The 18,466-nt window shown below is 42.5% G+C and overlaps 1 protein-coding gene across 2 annotated transcripts in view; it reads right to left on the reverse strand.

The window, feature by feature from the left end:
• Window positions 1-18,466, reverse strand: part of LOC120796548 (inositol polyphosphate-5-phosphatase A) — a 139,896-nt gene that overhangs the window by 29,213 nt on the left and 92,217 nt on the right. For both annotated transcript variants that reach the window (XM_040139524.1, XM_040139526.1), the window contains exon 9: window positions 12,051-12,135. In XM_040139524.1, coding sequence (XP_039995458.1) covers window positions 12,051-12,135 — 85 coding nt within the window. The remainder of the gene's footprint in view (window positions 1-12,050; window positions 12,136-18,466) is intronic.

Here is an 18,466-nt window from a genome sequence, read left to right on the forward strand (position 1 = left end):
TAGATGCAACAGTTAACTGGCGTTGTACATTAATAACGTATTAACAATTAGATTAACCGACTTGCATTTCTGGTGCCAACTAGTGAGGGAAACAATGTTTAATCATTTAGTCGACTAATCATGCACATCCCTATTTGTTGCACTTGGGCACTGGCTCTGACAACTCTAGCACTTCAAACCATGATCCCGAATGCAGATCCTGTTTAACTTACTATCTAAAGACTTGTTCTTAGACTGTATTCAATTTGTATTTGCTTTATGCATTTGGCCATAGTGACTCTGATGAAGACATTGTAGTCTAGATGGTAGATGTCAGTTTACTTTGTACTCAGAATCACAGTTCGCCAAGTGTGAACAAGTAGCAGAAATTTTTGACATGGCAATCCTGACTACAATTCATCCTAACTACGCTGGAGTTTATATATTTATTCCTCCTGCCCTTACCCCACTCCCATGCACTGATTCACATTATTCACTAAACAGTCATTCCTCCAATATAATAATCCACTGACAACTCAGTGATTAAACCTCAATTAGGTAGAGAGAGTATGAGACTGTGTGCAGAAAGAGACAGAGGATGAGTGGACAATGAGATAACTATTCATTCTTTATTACCAGAGGCAGGGGACAGGGGCTCCCCTTTGTGTCAACAGGGGCAGTGGCATTGTCAGAATGCGCCATTATTCTCTCGTTGCCACGCAAAGCAGGGCTGCCAGCTGAGTTAAGGTGTGCCAGCAGGGCTGGCAGGTTCAGCATGAATTGCTTAGCACTCCGATCACTTTTCTTCCACTTGCCACCGTTCATCACACCTATCTTGCATGCATGATTGCGACTTCTGCCCAAGTGGGGTAGAAGGGGGCATCTAAAGTAGGCAACAACAAATTTGGCCTCCTGATTTCCTGCCAGCTATAACACAGGAAAGCCAGTAAATCAGCTGTGACCCTCCCCACCCGATCTGACTGGACACAAGCCAGAGTTATCCACTCCTCTCTCCCTGTGGCGGACTAATTTAATGCTTCCAAACATGGTGGATTCATCACTGACACACAGAGCAGGCTGGGGAGTCAACATGGAGGTGATGTGAGAGTGGACACATCATCACCCGCAAAGTTGGCCTGTGCGTGACCCACTGGTCAACGCTTGACCCCAGTAAACCTGGCCTGTGTCACCCCTAACAGCAAGTAAACCACACACAAACTCTCACCCCTTCCCATGAACTAGTTGAGCTGCGTGAGAGCTGACATTGAGGGTTGTTGGCAGTGTGTGCGTTGTTGGAGGTCTCCTAACCTGCCACGCCCTCGCCAAAAACTAGCTTTGGAGAGGTAAGAGGGTGTGCGAGGTAGTGATAATGTGCCCTATTTATCTTGTGCATTATAACATCTGGGAAACTTCTCTAAAAACAATGGTGCGCATTGAGTGCTGCCATTCTGGCTTTACCTTCAGAAACTGGCCAAAAGCATTTGTCCCATTGGAATGGATAATGGACAGGCCACAAATCATTCAGGACAACAGGACGGAGGGGTGTGTGCGTGTGAGAGAGAAACTGAATGTATGTGTATGTTTTGTGTGAGAGTGTGTGTGTGTGTGTGTGTGTGTGTGTGTGTGTGTGTGTGTGTGTGTGTGTGTGTTCCCCCCTGGTATTTAACTTCTCTGCTGGCCCATTCTGCAGGGCCCCGCAGGACAAATTGCCCTGCATGGTTGTCTTTGAGAGGCAGTGCAGCGCGCAGAGAAAGGGACAGGGCTGAAACACAGGGAACAGGCCTATAAAAATTCATCACTTTGACCCTGGCGACCTCCCACTACTGGGGGGTTACACACTCACACTCACACACACGCACACACACGCGCATCACACACAAGCACACACTTACCCATCCACCCAAACTTATAGTTTCAGCTGGGGGCAACTATTCAGAAATAATCTTTAAATATTTTAGGTAAAGATTCATACTAAGAGAAACACACAGTAACTTAAACTACACAACTTGAGCCACAGAAATGAGCAAAGCCTCCTCTCTGTTGCTTTCTCTCACATGCACACTAGCAGACACAATGGCCATGGAAAAGCCCTCTACACAGGAAAAGGCCACCAGATGCTTCATTGTGACTGTGTCTCTGTGTAAAGTAGTGGCAGTAAAAGGAGGGTGGGTTCTCCTGAGGCATATTAGTCCCAGTAAGAGGAGGACATTGTCTCAGGCTGGGCTCTTGACACATTACTGCCACCTGTACAAAGAAAACCTAATGAGAGATTTAATCTGAGAAACCTCCCCTGCCACTTTTAGTCAGCAATTTGAAACCAACCACGGCAGATGTCTGCAAGACTGTTTAACGTACCGGCTTCTCTTAACCTCTCAATAAGGCAATGCATGCTTAAATTGCTCAATAGCCATCTTAATGTGGCATTCATTTGAATGTTGTTAGCTGCAGTTGTTACATTTTGAAAAGGAAGCTTTGTGATCTGAAGGAGTTGCCAGCAGTGTTACAGCCATTCATGCTTTCTTTTTAACACTTCAGACTTAAAAAGAACATTTATCCTATTAATGGGGATACAAATTCACATCCATGAAGCAATCATTGTAGCACATTTAAAAGCACATAGCCAAAAGTAGTGCCACTGATAGAGTATAAACACTTGCTGAGCACCTGAAATCATTGCACTCTCATTTAATTTACCTATTCCTTCGTAGCTCTAGTTAGGAATCAATTAACGGAAACACACCAGTGAGGTAATTTGTCGTTGCTGAGTCAATTACAGAATATCGAAGACCCAATAAGTGACTGGTGATTAGTGATGGTCCAATAGGAATACAGTCTGTTGAGTTCATTACTCTGGTACTCGATAAAGATCAGGACAAAACAATTAATGAAAGTCTAATTCGGTACCCTTTCAAAAGGGCTGGAGCTTGGTTAGCTCTGCACACAAGATGTACTACATATATGCAACAGAGATTCTTTCACATGTTAGATATTGTCAACTTAATTAGACCAAGATTCAGTCCATAAACACTGATTTCACCAGTGGATTCTTTGAAAGAGAAATAGAAAAGAAGATTTTTTTCCCTTCTCTGTAGCAAAAGTTGAGCTACCAGAGCAGTTGATGGCTTTTTCCGCCAGGTGACCAGCTATCTTCCTTCCAGTATGCACTGGAGGAGAAGACCCTGGTGGAGCACAAAACCCTCCTCACACACAAAGAACATTGATTCATTTGGAGCACCACCCTTTAATTTGTTTGCACCATTTCATCTAAATGATGTGCTTGTCCACCAGGGTGAGAGAGAGAGGTGTAATTCAGCCAAGGAAAGGGGGAAGAGGAAGGTACAGGCGGGAGGAGGGGTCTTGACACCCCACCACAGGGCGCTAGGCAACCATCTAGTGGGTGGGCTTTGTGATACATTTTACCAATTTTTCATGCCCATCCCTCTTGATGTGACCCCACTCAGGGCCTTTTATGCCCCTGACAGCTCTGCGCAGGAAAACATGCTGCCGCTCTGATAGCATGAAATCGGGAACAAAGACCCCCAGGGAGAGGAGAAGGGGGCCACCGAGACACGCTGTTAGGTCCCGCCTGGCTCTGGACACAAACAGATGTTGGGCCAGCCCCGGCTCTCTCTGCCCTCTGAAAGAGGAGGCCCTGTAGGAGAAATGGGCCTGAAATGCATTGTTTTGGGCCTCCTCTAAGACAAAAACTGCAGCCACTCCTTCTGAAAGAGCCCGGCAATATGGCCGTCACAGATAAATCACACAAGGGGGACTGAGAGAAAGGCCCATGAATTCTCAATGTGGCCCTTAATGGGCCCTCTTAAATATGATGGGATATTTGTGTGTGAATGTGGATGGAGCCCAGCGACTTTTAATGTCAGTGGGCAGAGTTGTTTAAAAGCCCATGGTGCCAAAACTGGGTTTACAGCTGTGTTACAATGAGCCATTCTGTAGGAACATCACTGCTGCTGACAGTAAAGATTCACATTGGGTTGTTTAAAGAACGCTAGCACTTTTTCTGGCTTCCTTAACAACAGCAGCATTTATCATCACTCTTTTAATTTTGAATGAGCCACTACAAACCATTGTCAGTTAAGAGTTAAAGATATTGCTTGATTTGAATAAGAACTGTGACTAACTTGTTGAGTGGGTAGTGAATTCATCCATGTGCAGCCATTCTTAGAGAGACTGCTATTTTGCATATGCATTACAACAAACTATAATGATTAAAATGCTGGAAATGGCCATGGAGATGGTGTGTGTTCATGTTTGTGCACAACCCCTGGAGACAACATGTGTTATCTTGGCAACCTCTCGCTCCTTCAGAGAGAAAAAAAACAATTATTGTGCTGTGCTTTACAAGGGCTGAAGACTGCATTAGTCAAAAATAGACTGACATCATACAAGTTGGACACAATGTGCCAGGCACAAAGAGATCCCTATCCTTCTCAGTTTATGCCACATTTCATCTGGACTAAATAATAGCATCACTGTTAGCTGTTGCTGTTCCTGGTTGTGATTTCAAAGGCAGGGGTCCATTCCGACTAACAGAAGACAAGACAAACCATCAACAAGGCAAGAAATAAAGATAGACTGAGCTGGAATTGTTTAGAAAAGGTGGTGGATTAAATAAGAACGACATAGATTGAGTGTTGAGTCTACTGAATTCTCAGGCTCGTGAGATTATTCACTAAATAGATTTGGAATAATTACATTAATCTTGGCAACCGCATCACGCTTACTAATACATGCAACACAAGTCTCTCTCAAGTTATTTCTTAAGCAAAAATGGAAAAATGGACTGTTACCAGCTTCTGAAGTGTAAATATTTGCTTGTTTTCTTAATTTTCTATAATAATAAACTGAATATCTTTGGGTTTCAGACTGTTGGTTTGGACAAAACAAGCAATTTAAAGACACCACCTTGGGCTTTGTGAAATTGTTATAAGCATTTAGATGAATCAATGTATTGAGAAAATAGTCAGCATATTATAATTGATTATGAAAATAATCCTTAGTTGTGACTATGTTTGGAGGATATATGCTGAGGAAAGCTAGGAGAAATTTTCAGACAAAGAGGAAATGGCTAGACAGGAAGTTAAAGACCACACAGGACAAAACATAGAAGAGAGACGGGACAGGACAAAGTCAAAGAGAAGATACGTAACTGAAAGAATGAGTGAGGGAATGTTTTAGGGAGAATGGAGTTGTATTTAGGAGCATTGTAAGTACTTTTATATTTTTAATATAAAAGTATTTAGCAAACTTCAAACTTATTTAGCAAACTCCAAAATGCAAAACGAACAAAAACAAATTAGCCTGATACAAATGCATCACAACACTATTTCTTCTAATGTCAAAGTTGTGTAAACAACTCTAAAGCTACTCCGAGAGAAGGAGTGACAGTGCAGCAGCAGTTCAGTAAGTCTGGAGTAAAAAGAGACATCTCAACTTTGGCTCCAGCTGGAGAAGACAGCAGTGGTGAAGGATTGAGGGGTAACTCAGGCTACATCCCTGACCGGGGCCAACCTCAGGGGCCTACAAGGCAACCGACCCCCCCAGGCCCTGTTAGTGCCAGGCTCTGCGCTCATCTTTGGCTTTGTTTGTCACGCCATCCCACCGTTGGCATGGTGTTCCCAGCTGCCAGTCACAGTGCCCCCCCTTCAAGTACACAGTGGCAATAGCATGGCTGGCGCCGGACTCAAACGGCCTGTTGTTAATGAGCAGGACCAACAGAAGCCATTGCTTGTTCTTCATTTGCCAGCGTTTTAATTATATGGACAGCGCTCCCATCAAAGCTGCATCGCTCGAGTTACGCCCTCATAGCTGAACTCTTTTTTCCTCTGTGTCTTCAGTGCTGTATTCATTAGCATTGAAAGCAAACAGAGAGAAGAGAGCGAGAACAGACGCTGTTGTCTAGAGGGAATAGTCTCCCTCTATATCCAGATGGGTTATCTGTGATATAATGGGCCCTCATTGTGATAGATTGGACTCTTCTAGCCAGATAATATCCTTTTATTGTACTGTAAAGAAAAATTTCCACCACGGGCTTCACCTGTGAATCCATTAACAGGCGTGGGTCAAATAGTACATGTTAATAACTCTGTTTTGAATTGAATGGTGTAGTAAATGGGAGGGGTGTACTTCATCAGGACAATTAAGGCAGTCTCAGGTGGGCTGTCTTTCACAGAAAAGTATATTTATTTAGTATGCTACAACAAATCAAGTACACGATTTGTAAATACAATTTGGCATAGCAATAAATTAGTCAAATACAACCCTCCTAGTGCCTCCTTTCCGTAAACTGAGTCTCTATATTTGAGAATAAATTAAGTAAAGAAGGAGAAGAGAACATTGTTACATCACTATTCTGAAAAACCATGGCATAAATCTGTCAAATTCTTTATAATAAACTTCCCCTTTTACTCGAAATCTGATTAACTACATGAGGGCTGGTGCGTGTATGTGTGTGTATACATCTGTGACTCGGGGTGTAAATGCATGAGTGTATCTAGGAAGCTGAGGGCAGCCAAGGAGGGTCGCAGTCCCTAGTGTCAGGGGTTCCACAGAACAGAGGCCCAATCAGTGCTGGCCCACTGGTTAATGGATGGATGGCTCCCAAAATTAATTAGCCTGACTAATGTAGTGTACACTTAATTATACTGGCCGCCTTTTGATTTATAGCTGGCCAAATACACACATGCTAGTCAAAGTCGGACTAAAAAGGGAAAACTGTTTAGCCTTTACTGGTGCAAATAATTTTCCCAGACTAGGTTCAGCAGCCAGGACAATGGCCATCAACTATTTGATGAACTGTTGTTGGTTTCTGCAGGTGACATGCACAGACAACGTGTTCTGCTTTCTTCATTGATTTAAACTATGAGACCTACAGTATACTTATTAAATTATTAATAAAAAATAAAATTATTAATTAAAGAAATTATTGTGGTCCTATATAGAAAGTCTCTTAAATCCTTTACCAGACTGGGTCAAAGCAATTATATTTCTTTCAGAGTTTGGAATCTACAAACAAAAGATCATATATGAACAAAACTAGACCACTAATCTACCCAGAGCATAATGTATAAAACTCTGGACATACATGCAGCAATGAATATAAATAAAAAAGGACAGCATTCACAACAAGATTTTTCCTCAATAAGTCTCCTAATAATTGTTTGCTTATATTTCCATCTCCACTGTCATGGGCATGTGCACTGACTGACTCCACAGTGTGAAAAATGAATGATCTATCATGTTGGCCTGTCATTACTGAGCATTTTACAGCATTCATTAGGAGTGGGGCTAGTCTGGGGCCCCACCTTTAATTTCATGCTGCTCAAGCGAGAGAAAGGATACAGGACAAAGGAAGGAAGATTGATGCCTGGTCCGGCCCTCTGCACTTCCTACAGATGCAGACAGGGGGTGCTGATCCAAACCACTCTCCAGTCAGTGAGAGGCCAGCTAGCCTAATGAAATCTGTCCATGTAGCAGCAGATCAGGCCCAATTAAAGCAGACCCACGCCATGTCACGGGGACAGTAGATCAAGTCAGCAATTAACCTTTCCAGCTGGCCTCTATCAATCCTTAAATTGGAGCAGGCCGGCCAGCAGCACACAAACTCTGCAGATATTAAATTTACATTCTATTAAGTTTAATTAGGAGGGATTTTAAATATACTAGAGTCCAGGCACAGAGCCCTGAGGCTGTCATCGACACCTCTGATTCACGGCCAGGGGCCAGCTCGAGGGACACACACACACACACTCTCATACACCAATATACACCTTATACCACCTTCTATCTAAAGCATGAAACCAAGAAAAAACAGTTTGCTGCTGGTGTGATTGGGGTTATTTGACCTGGCATCATGACTGAGAGCCCAACAAGGGAGCTGGCACTGCTCAGCTTTGGCCTAAAAGGCTGAACATGCTTTCCATAATAAGATTTTTAGGGGTTACTATGGGATAACTACTGTACCTTTATTTATACTTGAAACATGATAGATATTGGCAGTTATTACTGGTTTGTATGGGACTATTTTTTAAACCACCTGTCTGATCCAGCAGGATTTCTGACCATTACCGCCTGCTCCAACAGATTCACCATCCTATTCCTGCTTGCTCCCACTGAGATACTGATCAGTTGTACTTGCAGCAATGTTGTCTATTGCAAATCTGTCTGCCTCATCAAACTGGTTGATTTCACCTTAAGACACGAACTAGAATCAAGTCTTATTAAATGCTTTTAAAACTGAAAAAAAACACCTTCATTTTGAGGGAGTGGGAAGTATAAGTGTATACAAATGTTAATGAATGAATAATGAAAATAAGTGAAAGTGGGTGAGAAAGAGAGATGAAGAATAAACTGAAACTTCTTTAACTTAATTGAAGCATAGAGTTCTGGTGGATATTGTGATGGAAGATCAATAGTAGGAACAAACTCTCAATGTCATCTCAACAATTTCCTGCAACATTTTAGAAGGGATCCTAATCCCAATGCTGCCCAATATTTCTATCTCCTAATTATTCATAATTTTCTGGACTGTATAGATGACTTTAGAGCCCTCGAGTACACATTTGTCACACATTTTATAATGTGACCAAATAAAGAAAATAAATTGTAGTTACACCAGTCTGTCCATATTGAATTACCAGATTCTCGGAAACTGTGAGGTCGACAACCTGTTTAACTCACACAATTGCAGAATATTTAATGTAATCTGACATTTAGTAGTCATGTGTATAGAACCCTTTATGAAACATGGGTTGAGCACATGTTCTGGCCTCCTATGTAATACACAGGGTTTTTGAATAAAAAGGGATGTAAATCAGAACAAACCCTTCCATGTCAGAATTTAGCTGTTCACACTCAGCACACAGGTCACCTTTGAGATGCCAACGATCTGACAGAGGTCTTTGGACCCTCCTTGACAATTCGAGAATCAGGGTCTCACGTGCCAGGTAGGTCTGATTTTACTGCAACAGGTCTCAAGTCTGGGACAACATGTGCTGCATCTTTAGTGAGTTAATCACTACCGGCTTGAATGCGGCTTGAACACGAGAGCTCAATAAGGCATTAAAAGAAATCACTGGTAGCACATCAGCAAGTCAACTGTGAAGTATCTGATTCGCCATACAAAACCTTCCCTTTACGGTTTCCTGTTTTATCAGCACTGATGCAAAGCATGATCAAGCCAAAGCATGATCAGACCCATGGGAGTGGAAAGAGAAGGTTGGTTGGGACTGGACCACCTCCAGGCTGCTCAGCCCTAGCATTAGTCTCCACGTGGCTGTGTCCTTTGTCTGCCAGTCAAAGGGCCGCTGAATGGGGGTCAATTGAAACCAATTCCCTCTGTCGGACACAATTAATGGGGTTGCCCGGGCTGGGCATTGGGGAGGGGGGGGACGACCGCAGGCCTTTGGTTACTGATCCTGCCGCACAAGCATGCCAGGAATTTGCCACCTGGAATTTGCCCTGTGACAATAACAAATCCACCCTCTTCCAAATCCACCTCCTTTTTTGTACACACATGGATACATCCTAAAATACCCCCTGTCCCATCCACCCACCCACAAGAGAGCATGGGTGACAGGGGAGTGGCTAGTGGTTGTCCACAGTCTAGTCATCTACAATGGAACAGAGACAGAGAAGAAGAGAAGTGGTGTAGTGTGCAGCTGTAGAGAAATGTACCGGAGTACTTTCTGAACCAGTGACTCAAAGTGGGGCCTAAGAATCCTCAAGGGGGCTTGAGGGTTGTCCCTGGTTTTCAACAAATTAAAACGACAAGTAGTTTAATTTTGCGATTATTTCGTCCACTTAACACAGCAAAAGTATCTATTCATCTGCATAGCTTTTTTGGGCCCTTTCTCATCGATTGAACGTGGAGAGAGAACAGTGTGGAAAGCAAAAAAATGAGACTCTCAGACAGCGGGAATGAGAGCAGACCTCTCTGCGTCTGAATTAATCTTCAGATAAGTATGGACGATCGATCCACCAGCCCATCTACAGTTAAGCACTTCAGTGGATGTGCACTAATTGTCCTGTTGACATTAATTGTCATTAAAGGGCTTAAAACGGCCTCCCGGCTGTGAGTTACATCCTGCCCAAGGTTGCAAACCATTTGTTTATTGGTGTTATCACAGCTCTCTCTGCCGCTAACACACAGGTCACTGTTAAATCTGACAGGCTGACCACTGCGCGGGACTGGTTTATATGAAACAGCACTGCCCCTTTAATGGCACGTTTCTCACAGATGACATCATCAGTCTTTTCTGTTGTCCCCATTAAACGGTCAGTATGTTTGAAGAACCCTCATTAAGCTAGAGGGAAAATGTCTAGGTGTGTGTGTGTGTGTGTGTGTGTGTGTGTGTGTGTGTGTGTGTGTGTGTGTGTGTGTGTGTGTGTGTGTGTGTGTGTGTGTGTGTGTGTGTGTTTATGCCATAGCTCACAGCTCTAACTTCCTGAGGGGAAGTCTGAAAGACCCCCCTGCATTGCTGCCACACCTCTTTAAACGGGGTGAATCAATTAGATTCATTTGGCCTAACAAATTGGTTTGTGTGTGTATTTGTGTGTGTATTCGATCTGGATGTGAATAGGGGGCCAAGGTGCATAAGAAAGGAGCTGTGTGGAGGAGAGTGGGGGCAGAGATGGATACACACCGATGCAATCCTTACACATCCCTCAAAAGGGGTCATGACCCCTACTGCACTCAAACAGCAGTTCAGAGTGGTTAGACATGGAGAGGGTAAGAGCTTACCTACCACTGAGCAGCACGAACAAGGCAGGGAACACCATTAGCTGCTCACATTCAAATCATATCATCTGACTTTGTGTGACTGGATGCTTTCCTTTCGTCTTAATGCATCCATGCTGCATCAAACTGAGTATTGGCATTGAAACACATTTTCCTTTTGAAACCAAGTAGCATTTCATATAATTTAATGTGTAGAACACAGTCCCTTTTATCACTGTAATGTGGATAAGATATAAAACAGCATATCACTCATATAAAATCACTGTGGTGACCTAAATGTATGCCAGGTGACATTTAATTGCAATAGCTGACTTCTGAATAGCCTCACTGTTTGCGCATCTGCTGTTGTGGGTTCTGCACTTGGATTTATTATCTCCAAAGCAACACATGCTCACATGATCAGTGAGTTAATGTGACCCAATTACAGAACCAAAATCAAATGTACTGCACAAACTTTCAGGCAATCAATCAATGCCCCTGATAGATTGCTGAGTAAAAACATGTGATGACCATCCCACTTAGCTGAGCATTCTAGAGGCGATGATGATTTACTGCACCTCTAGTGGCTGGATGACTAAACTACAAAAGGTTTGTTCTTCAATGCCACACAGAGTGAAGTCCTTCCTAAGTCATTTGAGCAAAACCCTGCCATTCAGAAAGCTTTCCCTCCTCTTCCCTTCTCCCATGAATGGGGCTCTGGTTGAAATGAACAATGCCCACACCTTGAACAGGCCCACTGGTTCGAGGGCCATTGTGCTGGAAAGGAGGGAGAGGATCGGCCAACAAGTGGCTCTCCCACTCTGTTATCATAGGACTCCACTGTCTTCAGTGGGCCTTTACGACTTGTTATGCCACTAACCCCCCATCGCGTCATGGAGAATGCTGAATGACTGCGCTACCTTGGCTCTCACTGGCCTCATTTGCACCAGGAGAGGGAGGGGAGGAGGAGGAGAAGGAGGAAGAAAGTGGGGAGGGAGGGAGCAGGAGAGGAAGGGAGAGAGAAAGAGCAGTGAATGGCACCATAACATAACAATGCACTTGGAGGCTCAGTTGGCAAACACAGCTGGGCAAGCCACAGTGAAGCGTTTAATGAGTCATAACTCTAAAGAGACAGAGGGCTACTAAAACCACTTTTACTATATTGCAGTCCCTCTCTCTAATACACACAAAGACAAGCACACACATACTTTATATTACTATGAGTTTGATGGTACTTAACTGCATATTTAGATAATATATTAGCATACAGTTACACATAATCTATATAATAAGCCTTCCATCTCTAATTCATCAGGTGTAATACAAAAACACTCACCTCGATAACCTGCTTAGAGTCCAACCTGAAGTTAAAGTCTCCAAAGACAAAGTATGGCACCTTTTCATACCGCTGGTCTGTGATCCTGCAAAAAATTACAACCGCTTGTCATTGAGAATGTTTTAAACATCAGCGTAACCTCTGTGACAGGTGCTGGCAGCCTGAACGCACCAGAACACACATCACAACCCAAATAATCCAAAATTATTAGCATTAATGATAAATAACAAAGCGGATTCTAAAAACCATCATCTTGGCAAACATCAGCATTAGCTGTCAAAGACATTTTAAGCTGTCATTTGATGATTCCCCTGACCTCAGGGTATTTAATTCTTGAGGGTCAGAGCACCACCTAGTGGTCTGACTACTTTGATTAGAAGGTTTTCATCTTTTTTTTGTAAAGATGGTACACAGGGTGTAGATGTAAGGATGGGGCACATAGAGAAAATCACAGAAAAATGCAATCTTCAAATTTTAGGAAAAAATCTGAGGGCTATGATAAGGATTTATACGTTTACAGATGAGGAGGATATATAGGCATATAGACATATAGTTAAACAGTTTGCAGTCTTGAAAAAAAATTCTGGACAAATGGTCAGGCTTGAGATTAAAACCAAAAAATGACTGTCCCAACTATTCTGTCCTAATAATACTGTCACCCTCAAAAAACCATATATTAAACAAATCTAATACTACATTTAACATGTTTGCAACTTCCTATGTGCAACTATTTATGCAAAAGCAAACAAATAATTCAAACAGCTCATAAACAGCACACAGCACCCACATCATCCCTGCACCACATTATGTTCATCTTTTGGGACAAACTGTTGATTCTCAGGTGACACCACAATGAAAATAATACATTTTGATTATTTCTTTTGATAAACATCAATTCCATTTCATGGAAAGTTAAACTCACTTTGATGAAATGATCAGAGGAAGAGTGGGGCAGCCCAAATCCTCAAGGGCTTATGGGTTTAGTCAGAAACAGACTTGAACAGCTTGAAGGACTCCATCTACCCATGCTGCCACAGGCTCTGCCTCACCAGGACTGTAACTAAAGTGACTTGTGTTTGTGCTCTTTTGATGCCTCTTAGGGGTCTTTAAATCCTGCACATTTTATTGTCTCTTGTCTTGCAAATGGTTTTAATGCACTGAATCTATTGCTTTTTAAGCCTGAGAGTGAGAGTGTCAGAGGATTCATAGAGTATAGATCCTCTCTTTCATGAACTACTCCCAAATCTCCAGAACCTCACCACAGCACTAGCATCCCAGTGCTTAAAAAAAAAAGAAAAAGAAAACACACCTAAGTGACATATAATCAACTCCTATGCCTCATCACTTACTTAAAAGTTGCTTTTCTACAGAGCAGAAATAGGAAATTAAGGTGGATGTGCAGCCTCTTGTGTAATTAATGATTCAGGATGCTTGGCTCGCTATCTCCACTAATCGTGCAGATAAATCTCACTGTGGACTTCCAGGGCCCAGATAACAATATATTTATGGGGCTGTAAAGAGAGTAGAAACTTCTTCTTAGTGGTGGGTCTCAGCTCTGGCTGGCTGTCGTAAAACATTGCCACTTCTTCTCTTGGAGGCAGGGAGAGGGAACAGCATGGAGGCGAATCTGACTGGAGTAAGAGGCGGGGAACGCAGCTCTTAATACAGAGTTCGCCATTTTGACATCCCATCATATTAAACAGAAATTGATCGTCTTTGTATCCGATAGGTTCTTCATGAGGGGTCAACATAAAGATGGGGACATGATCTAGAATTTAATTTCCAAAATAACAATCAAAATGTTTCGTGGTTATGATTGATGTAACAATTCATTTCCAAGACTGTTCCATCTACAGTATATGATGGATATATACTTAATTCTATCCTAGAGTAGATGAACACTTCCAAATGAGATGTACCATTTCTATCTGCAGTATTTGATTTGAATAATATGGATTCTTAATTATAGTTGCAGATTGGGCTGCAACTACCTATTATTTTTTCAAAGTAATCAATTAATGATTTAGTCTATAAAATACTTAAAAATAATAAAAGATGCCTATTACAGTTTCGCAAATCGCAATTTGACATCTTCAAATCTTTTCTTCCCACCCAGTGGACAAAAGCCCAAAGATATACAGTTTACTTTCAAAGAAAAAGAGGAGCAGCAGATCCACACATTTGAGAATCTTGAACCAGTGAATCTTTGTCATTTAAAAATGGCTATTTTTTTTTTTTTTCTATTTTGGTCCAAATGATATTTACTTCATGTGGACCATCACAGACCCTCAGCCTACATGAATGCATTAAGTATAAACTGCCTGAAGGTACTGATATCCTAAACCCTTATCACAGTTAAAGATAACATTACTTCTGCACAGTAAATAAAAGTTTAGTTCAACACTAAGATCCATCATTTACCTGAGTGCACCTCTTCTTCAGAGTAATCAGAGTCGAAACACTGTATCCAATACCTTCTTAAAAATAAGGATAATGTGTCTCCTATATCAACAAATTGCTTCAGTTACAACACTTTTTAAAGTAACTTACAATGATCCCAAAGCCAGAGAGTCCCTGGTCCAGTAGCCACAAGAATCAACATTATGAGGAGCCATTGATGCTTTAGCCAAACACTGAACCCTTACAATCTGACTCTCCACAGATCACTATGGTTCAAATTCTTAGCAATAAAACGAAATTAAACTGTACCACTAGTCACAGCCTGATAAAGACTATGTGTATGTGTGAGCAGTAGCTCATTAATACACTCAAACTGGGACTGCTGTTATTAATGACTTCACATTCTGGTGCTAAGAAACTCAGCTCTATTTAAACAGGGTTAGTGGCCAGTTTATCCTGTTTGCCTGAATGGAGGGCCGTAAAATAGCTGTACATACACGTCAATGCAGTTGTTAAAGGCGTGGGAACTCATGTATTCCTTATGCTTACCACATCTGCTGTTGTGTGCGCAGAATCAAAGCCAAAAGTAAACTGAATAAAGTACAAACTTAGTTTTACTTTGCAGCAATCTTTGCCGATCAGACAATGACACAAAAAAGATAAAATATTAAAAAAGATAAGCAAAGTCTCCCAAAAGACAAAGAGTAGTTGAAAATAGAGTCACTGAATAAGAGAGTGTATGTGTGTTTCTCCAGAGCCTGGATGTCTTTCTCCTCTACGTCCTGTAGCTGTATCACGCTAACAGCCATGTCTAATACCCACAGCCTGGCTGTTTTGTCTGCCACTTCAAGGTATCAGCCACAGGTCAGAAGGTAACACTGTGTTTACACGATCATTTCCTAAAGCACTCATGGTGACCCACTGAGGTGAAAGTTGACTTTTTTTCTTGGCCTTTGTGGGGGGAACGAAGAATTGCAACATTACCTACAGCTATTAGGCGTGAAAGGGGCCTGAGGACGGGGGGTCCAAAGCTTGGGGGGGGGGCCTCACTGACCCTCACCCTCGGCGGGGGCCCCCATTAGCCTCGTCATCACAGTTCATCCAGGCAAACTGTTACAGTGTCAGTGACATTCTCCCACAAAGACGCACTCCTTTACACAGTCTATAAACGTGCTTTCTCCTGGCCAATTCATCGCGCAGTGACACCCCTGAAAGAGGCTCTTCACAAGGGCCGTTCTCAGTGAGGTTTGGGCTGGGGCCTTCGTCAGGCCTTCCTAGGGGCCACACAAAGACAGGGGTCAGACACTAATTTATAACACGGTCCCCGATTCTGCTCCCAGGCTCCTTAAACCACCAGCACAAAGCAACCATGGCACATTCTCTCTTTCCAATCCTACTTTTCTCCCACACACCAACACACTGTCATAGAAGTGAACAAACATCCCTCCCCAGAAAAAAAAAAAAAAAAAAAAAACTGATGTTCTTTCATCAAAGACACTGACAGCATCTAAGTCTCACAGATAACACTCATGTATACTTCAATAATTCCTGCCTGCTTTTAAATCTTTCTCCCTCACACCAGCCTCAATCCTTCACTGACTCCTTGGCAGATTATACACTGTGATTGACAGCTAAACTGAGCCATAATAGACAGTCTATATGGGATTATGAGGGTGCAACTGGGGGCCATGTCATGATTATATTGACAAGATGACTTACCATAAGTTGGCCGGTCAGATTCGACTTTGCACACAATAGCTGGGCTGAGCGCAGTCATCTATTGTAAGTAAATGTTGAGAATTTGGGAGAATGTTAACATTGTGAAGAATGTGCTGGGTGACGTCTTTCTGAATAGGCCAGGGGTGGCCCCTGACAGGACCTTTGACACTGCAGGACAGCCTTCCCTTCGTCCCCCTGTTAGCACCCCAGCTCCTCAGTACCGCCCATCCCAACAAGAACACCACACAGGAAAGATATGGTGCTGAGGGGGTGCAGGGATGTTGCAGCGGTCACACAGAGGTTAACGAATAAGTCAGTTCAAACTAATAGCAGGGTCAACACATACTCAAGATGGGGAAGACATCTTTGAGGAGAAGCAGAGCCAATTTATGGGCTAATGTGTGGAGTGAGCAAGAACACTTTCTGTAACTGTCACTGAGAGGTGTTTGCTGAATCTTTACTCCAGAAATCTTTAATTTCTGGAACTAAATGTCATACTATCTGCGGTTTGGATTGGATTACCAGCGGGGCAAAGCTGGCAACTGACCCCAGGGTCCCAGACCTCCAGTGTTCCCCAGGTTCCCTTGTGTGTCAACTGGTTGTTGGTTCATTTGATTACCTGCAAATTTGTTACAGAGTTTGCATCACTATGGTTAAATATCAACTGGATTATGCAATAAAACATAATCTTAAAGCCCCGTCTTTAAGAGGAGACCTGTGACCAAATCTAGGTATTACACCTTCATTATTGTGGTTTATTTTGTGCTCATATAGTCCTTTTTTCTAAGTGGAGGAAACGCACCAAAATGAAATATCAAAATGAATTGTGTCTCATCAAATTACCTAAACTGTCATACAGAAAAGCTACGGTCAGGTAGTGTTTCAGTCTAGGAGCAGTAGTTGTTTTCTGGGTCTCTCTGCTAACTATAATGACCCTGCCATTTTTGGTACTTGATGGGAACGTGGACACAACAGGGGGCCTAACACAAATTTTTGGCCCCGGGGCCCCCATACAGGTTAATTCAGGCATGACTGTACGAGCTGATAAAATGCTGGAGCTAATTATAACTACAGGTATAAACAAAGATGAGCAGCCAACCAACATCAAAACCTGTTTTCTTGGGAATCTTGGAAAGACTCCACTTGATAACTTTAGTTATTTGCCATGTTTACTGTTTACTTTATTACTCAATTTGGCTTTATACTGGGGATATTAAATTTCTTATTAACCTCAATGTCACAATTCTGGCAGTGTGGCAACACTTATGAATACAAACTGTGGGAACGCAAATTCTTTTCAGGTGCTAGAGAGATGGTGATGTCTATATATCCCTCACCCTGTCTCACAGTCACTGTGGTGCTGGAGCCCTGTGTGTGTGTGTGTGTGTGTGTGTGTGTGTGTGTGTGTGTGTGTGTGTGTGTGTGTGTGTGTGTGTGTGTGTGTAATAAACAGTTCCACTATGAGCAGAGAGACACTGGGGAAGATTAACCTCTGCTCCTGCAGGCCTCCCAGGGTGAGAAGGCAGTTCAGAATCACACAGTGACATCACAAACACTCACAAACACATTCACATGGTCACCTGCGTGCGCGCACACACACACACACACACACACACACAAAACAGTAACATTGTTACAGTGTATTATATAAACGCATTAAAAAAAATGGACATTAAATGTACTGTACATGTTATGACATGAAAGCAAATGTGACTGTTTAGCATACATACTTGCATGGAGGCACAAACGAGGACAGACACAGACACGCGCATACACACACACACTAGTCTCTTTAATAAATTCATTCAGGCTTTATGGAGGATCTCCCTGTGATTATCCAGTCCTCCCTCTTGCAGCTCAACATGTCTATTGGCTGGAGACTAGCCGGCCTTTCTCTCCTCTTTCAGCCTGTTGTTCTGGGAAAAGCCTAAAGGGAAACATTTAGATTGGAGGGCTCTTTGAGACGTTCTGACAGTTGACTGATGACCGTCCATAAAATGACAAAGCATCGCTGTGTGGTGGCCAGTGCGGCCCACTGCCTCCCCATGGGAAACTAATTGCTTTGAATTGTTAACGGCAACATTATTTTTCTGCCAATCATTGCTTTTCAATGCCCCGAAAATGAGCATGAAACAAGTCTTTTCAGGCAACAAAACAGTTAAATGTCCCCAATGTTGATCAAATTAACTTCAGCTCTGTGACAATGGACTATATTTGTGTGAAAATAATGGCATGCCACAAAAGACGTCTTTATGCCAGGATTTCACAGTTGTAATGTAAAACTGTTCTCCCCTGAA

The sequence above is a fragment of the Xiphias gladius genome, chromosome 11 (assembly GCF_016859285.1).
Source record: "Xiphias gladius isolate SHS-SW01 ecotype Sanya breed wild chromosome 11, ASM1685928v1, whole genome shotgun sequence".
Lineage (NCBI taxonomy): Eukaryota > Metazoa > Chordata > Actinopteri > Istiophoriformes > Xiphiidae > Xiphias > Xiphias gladius.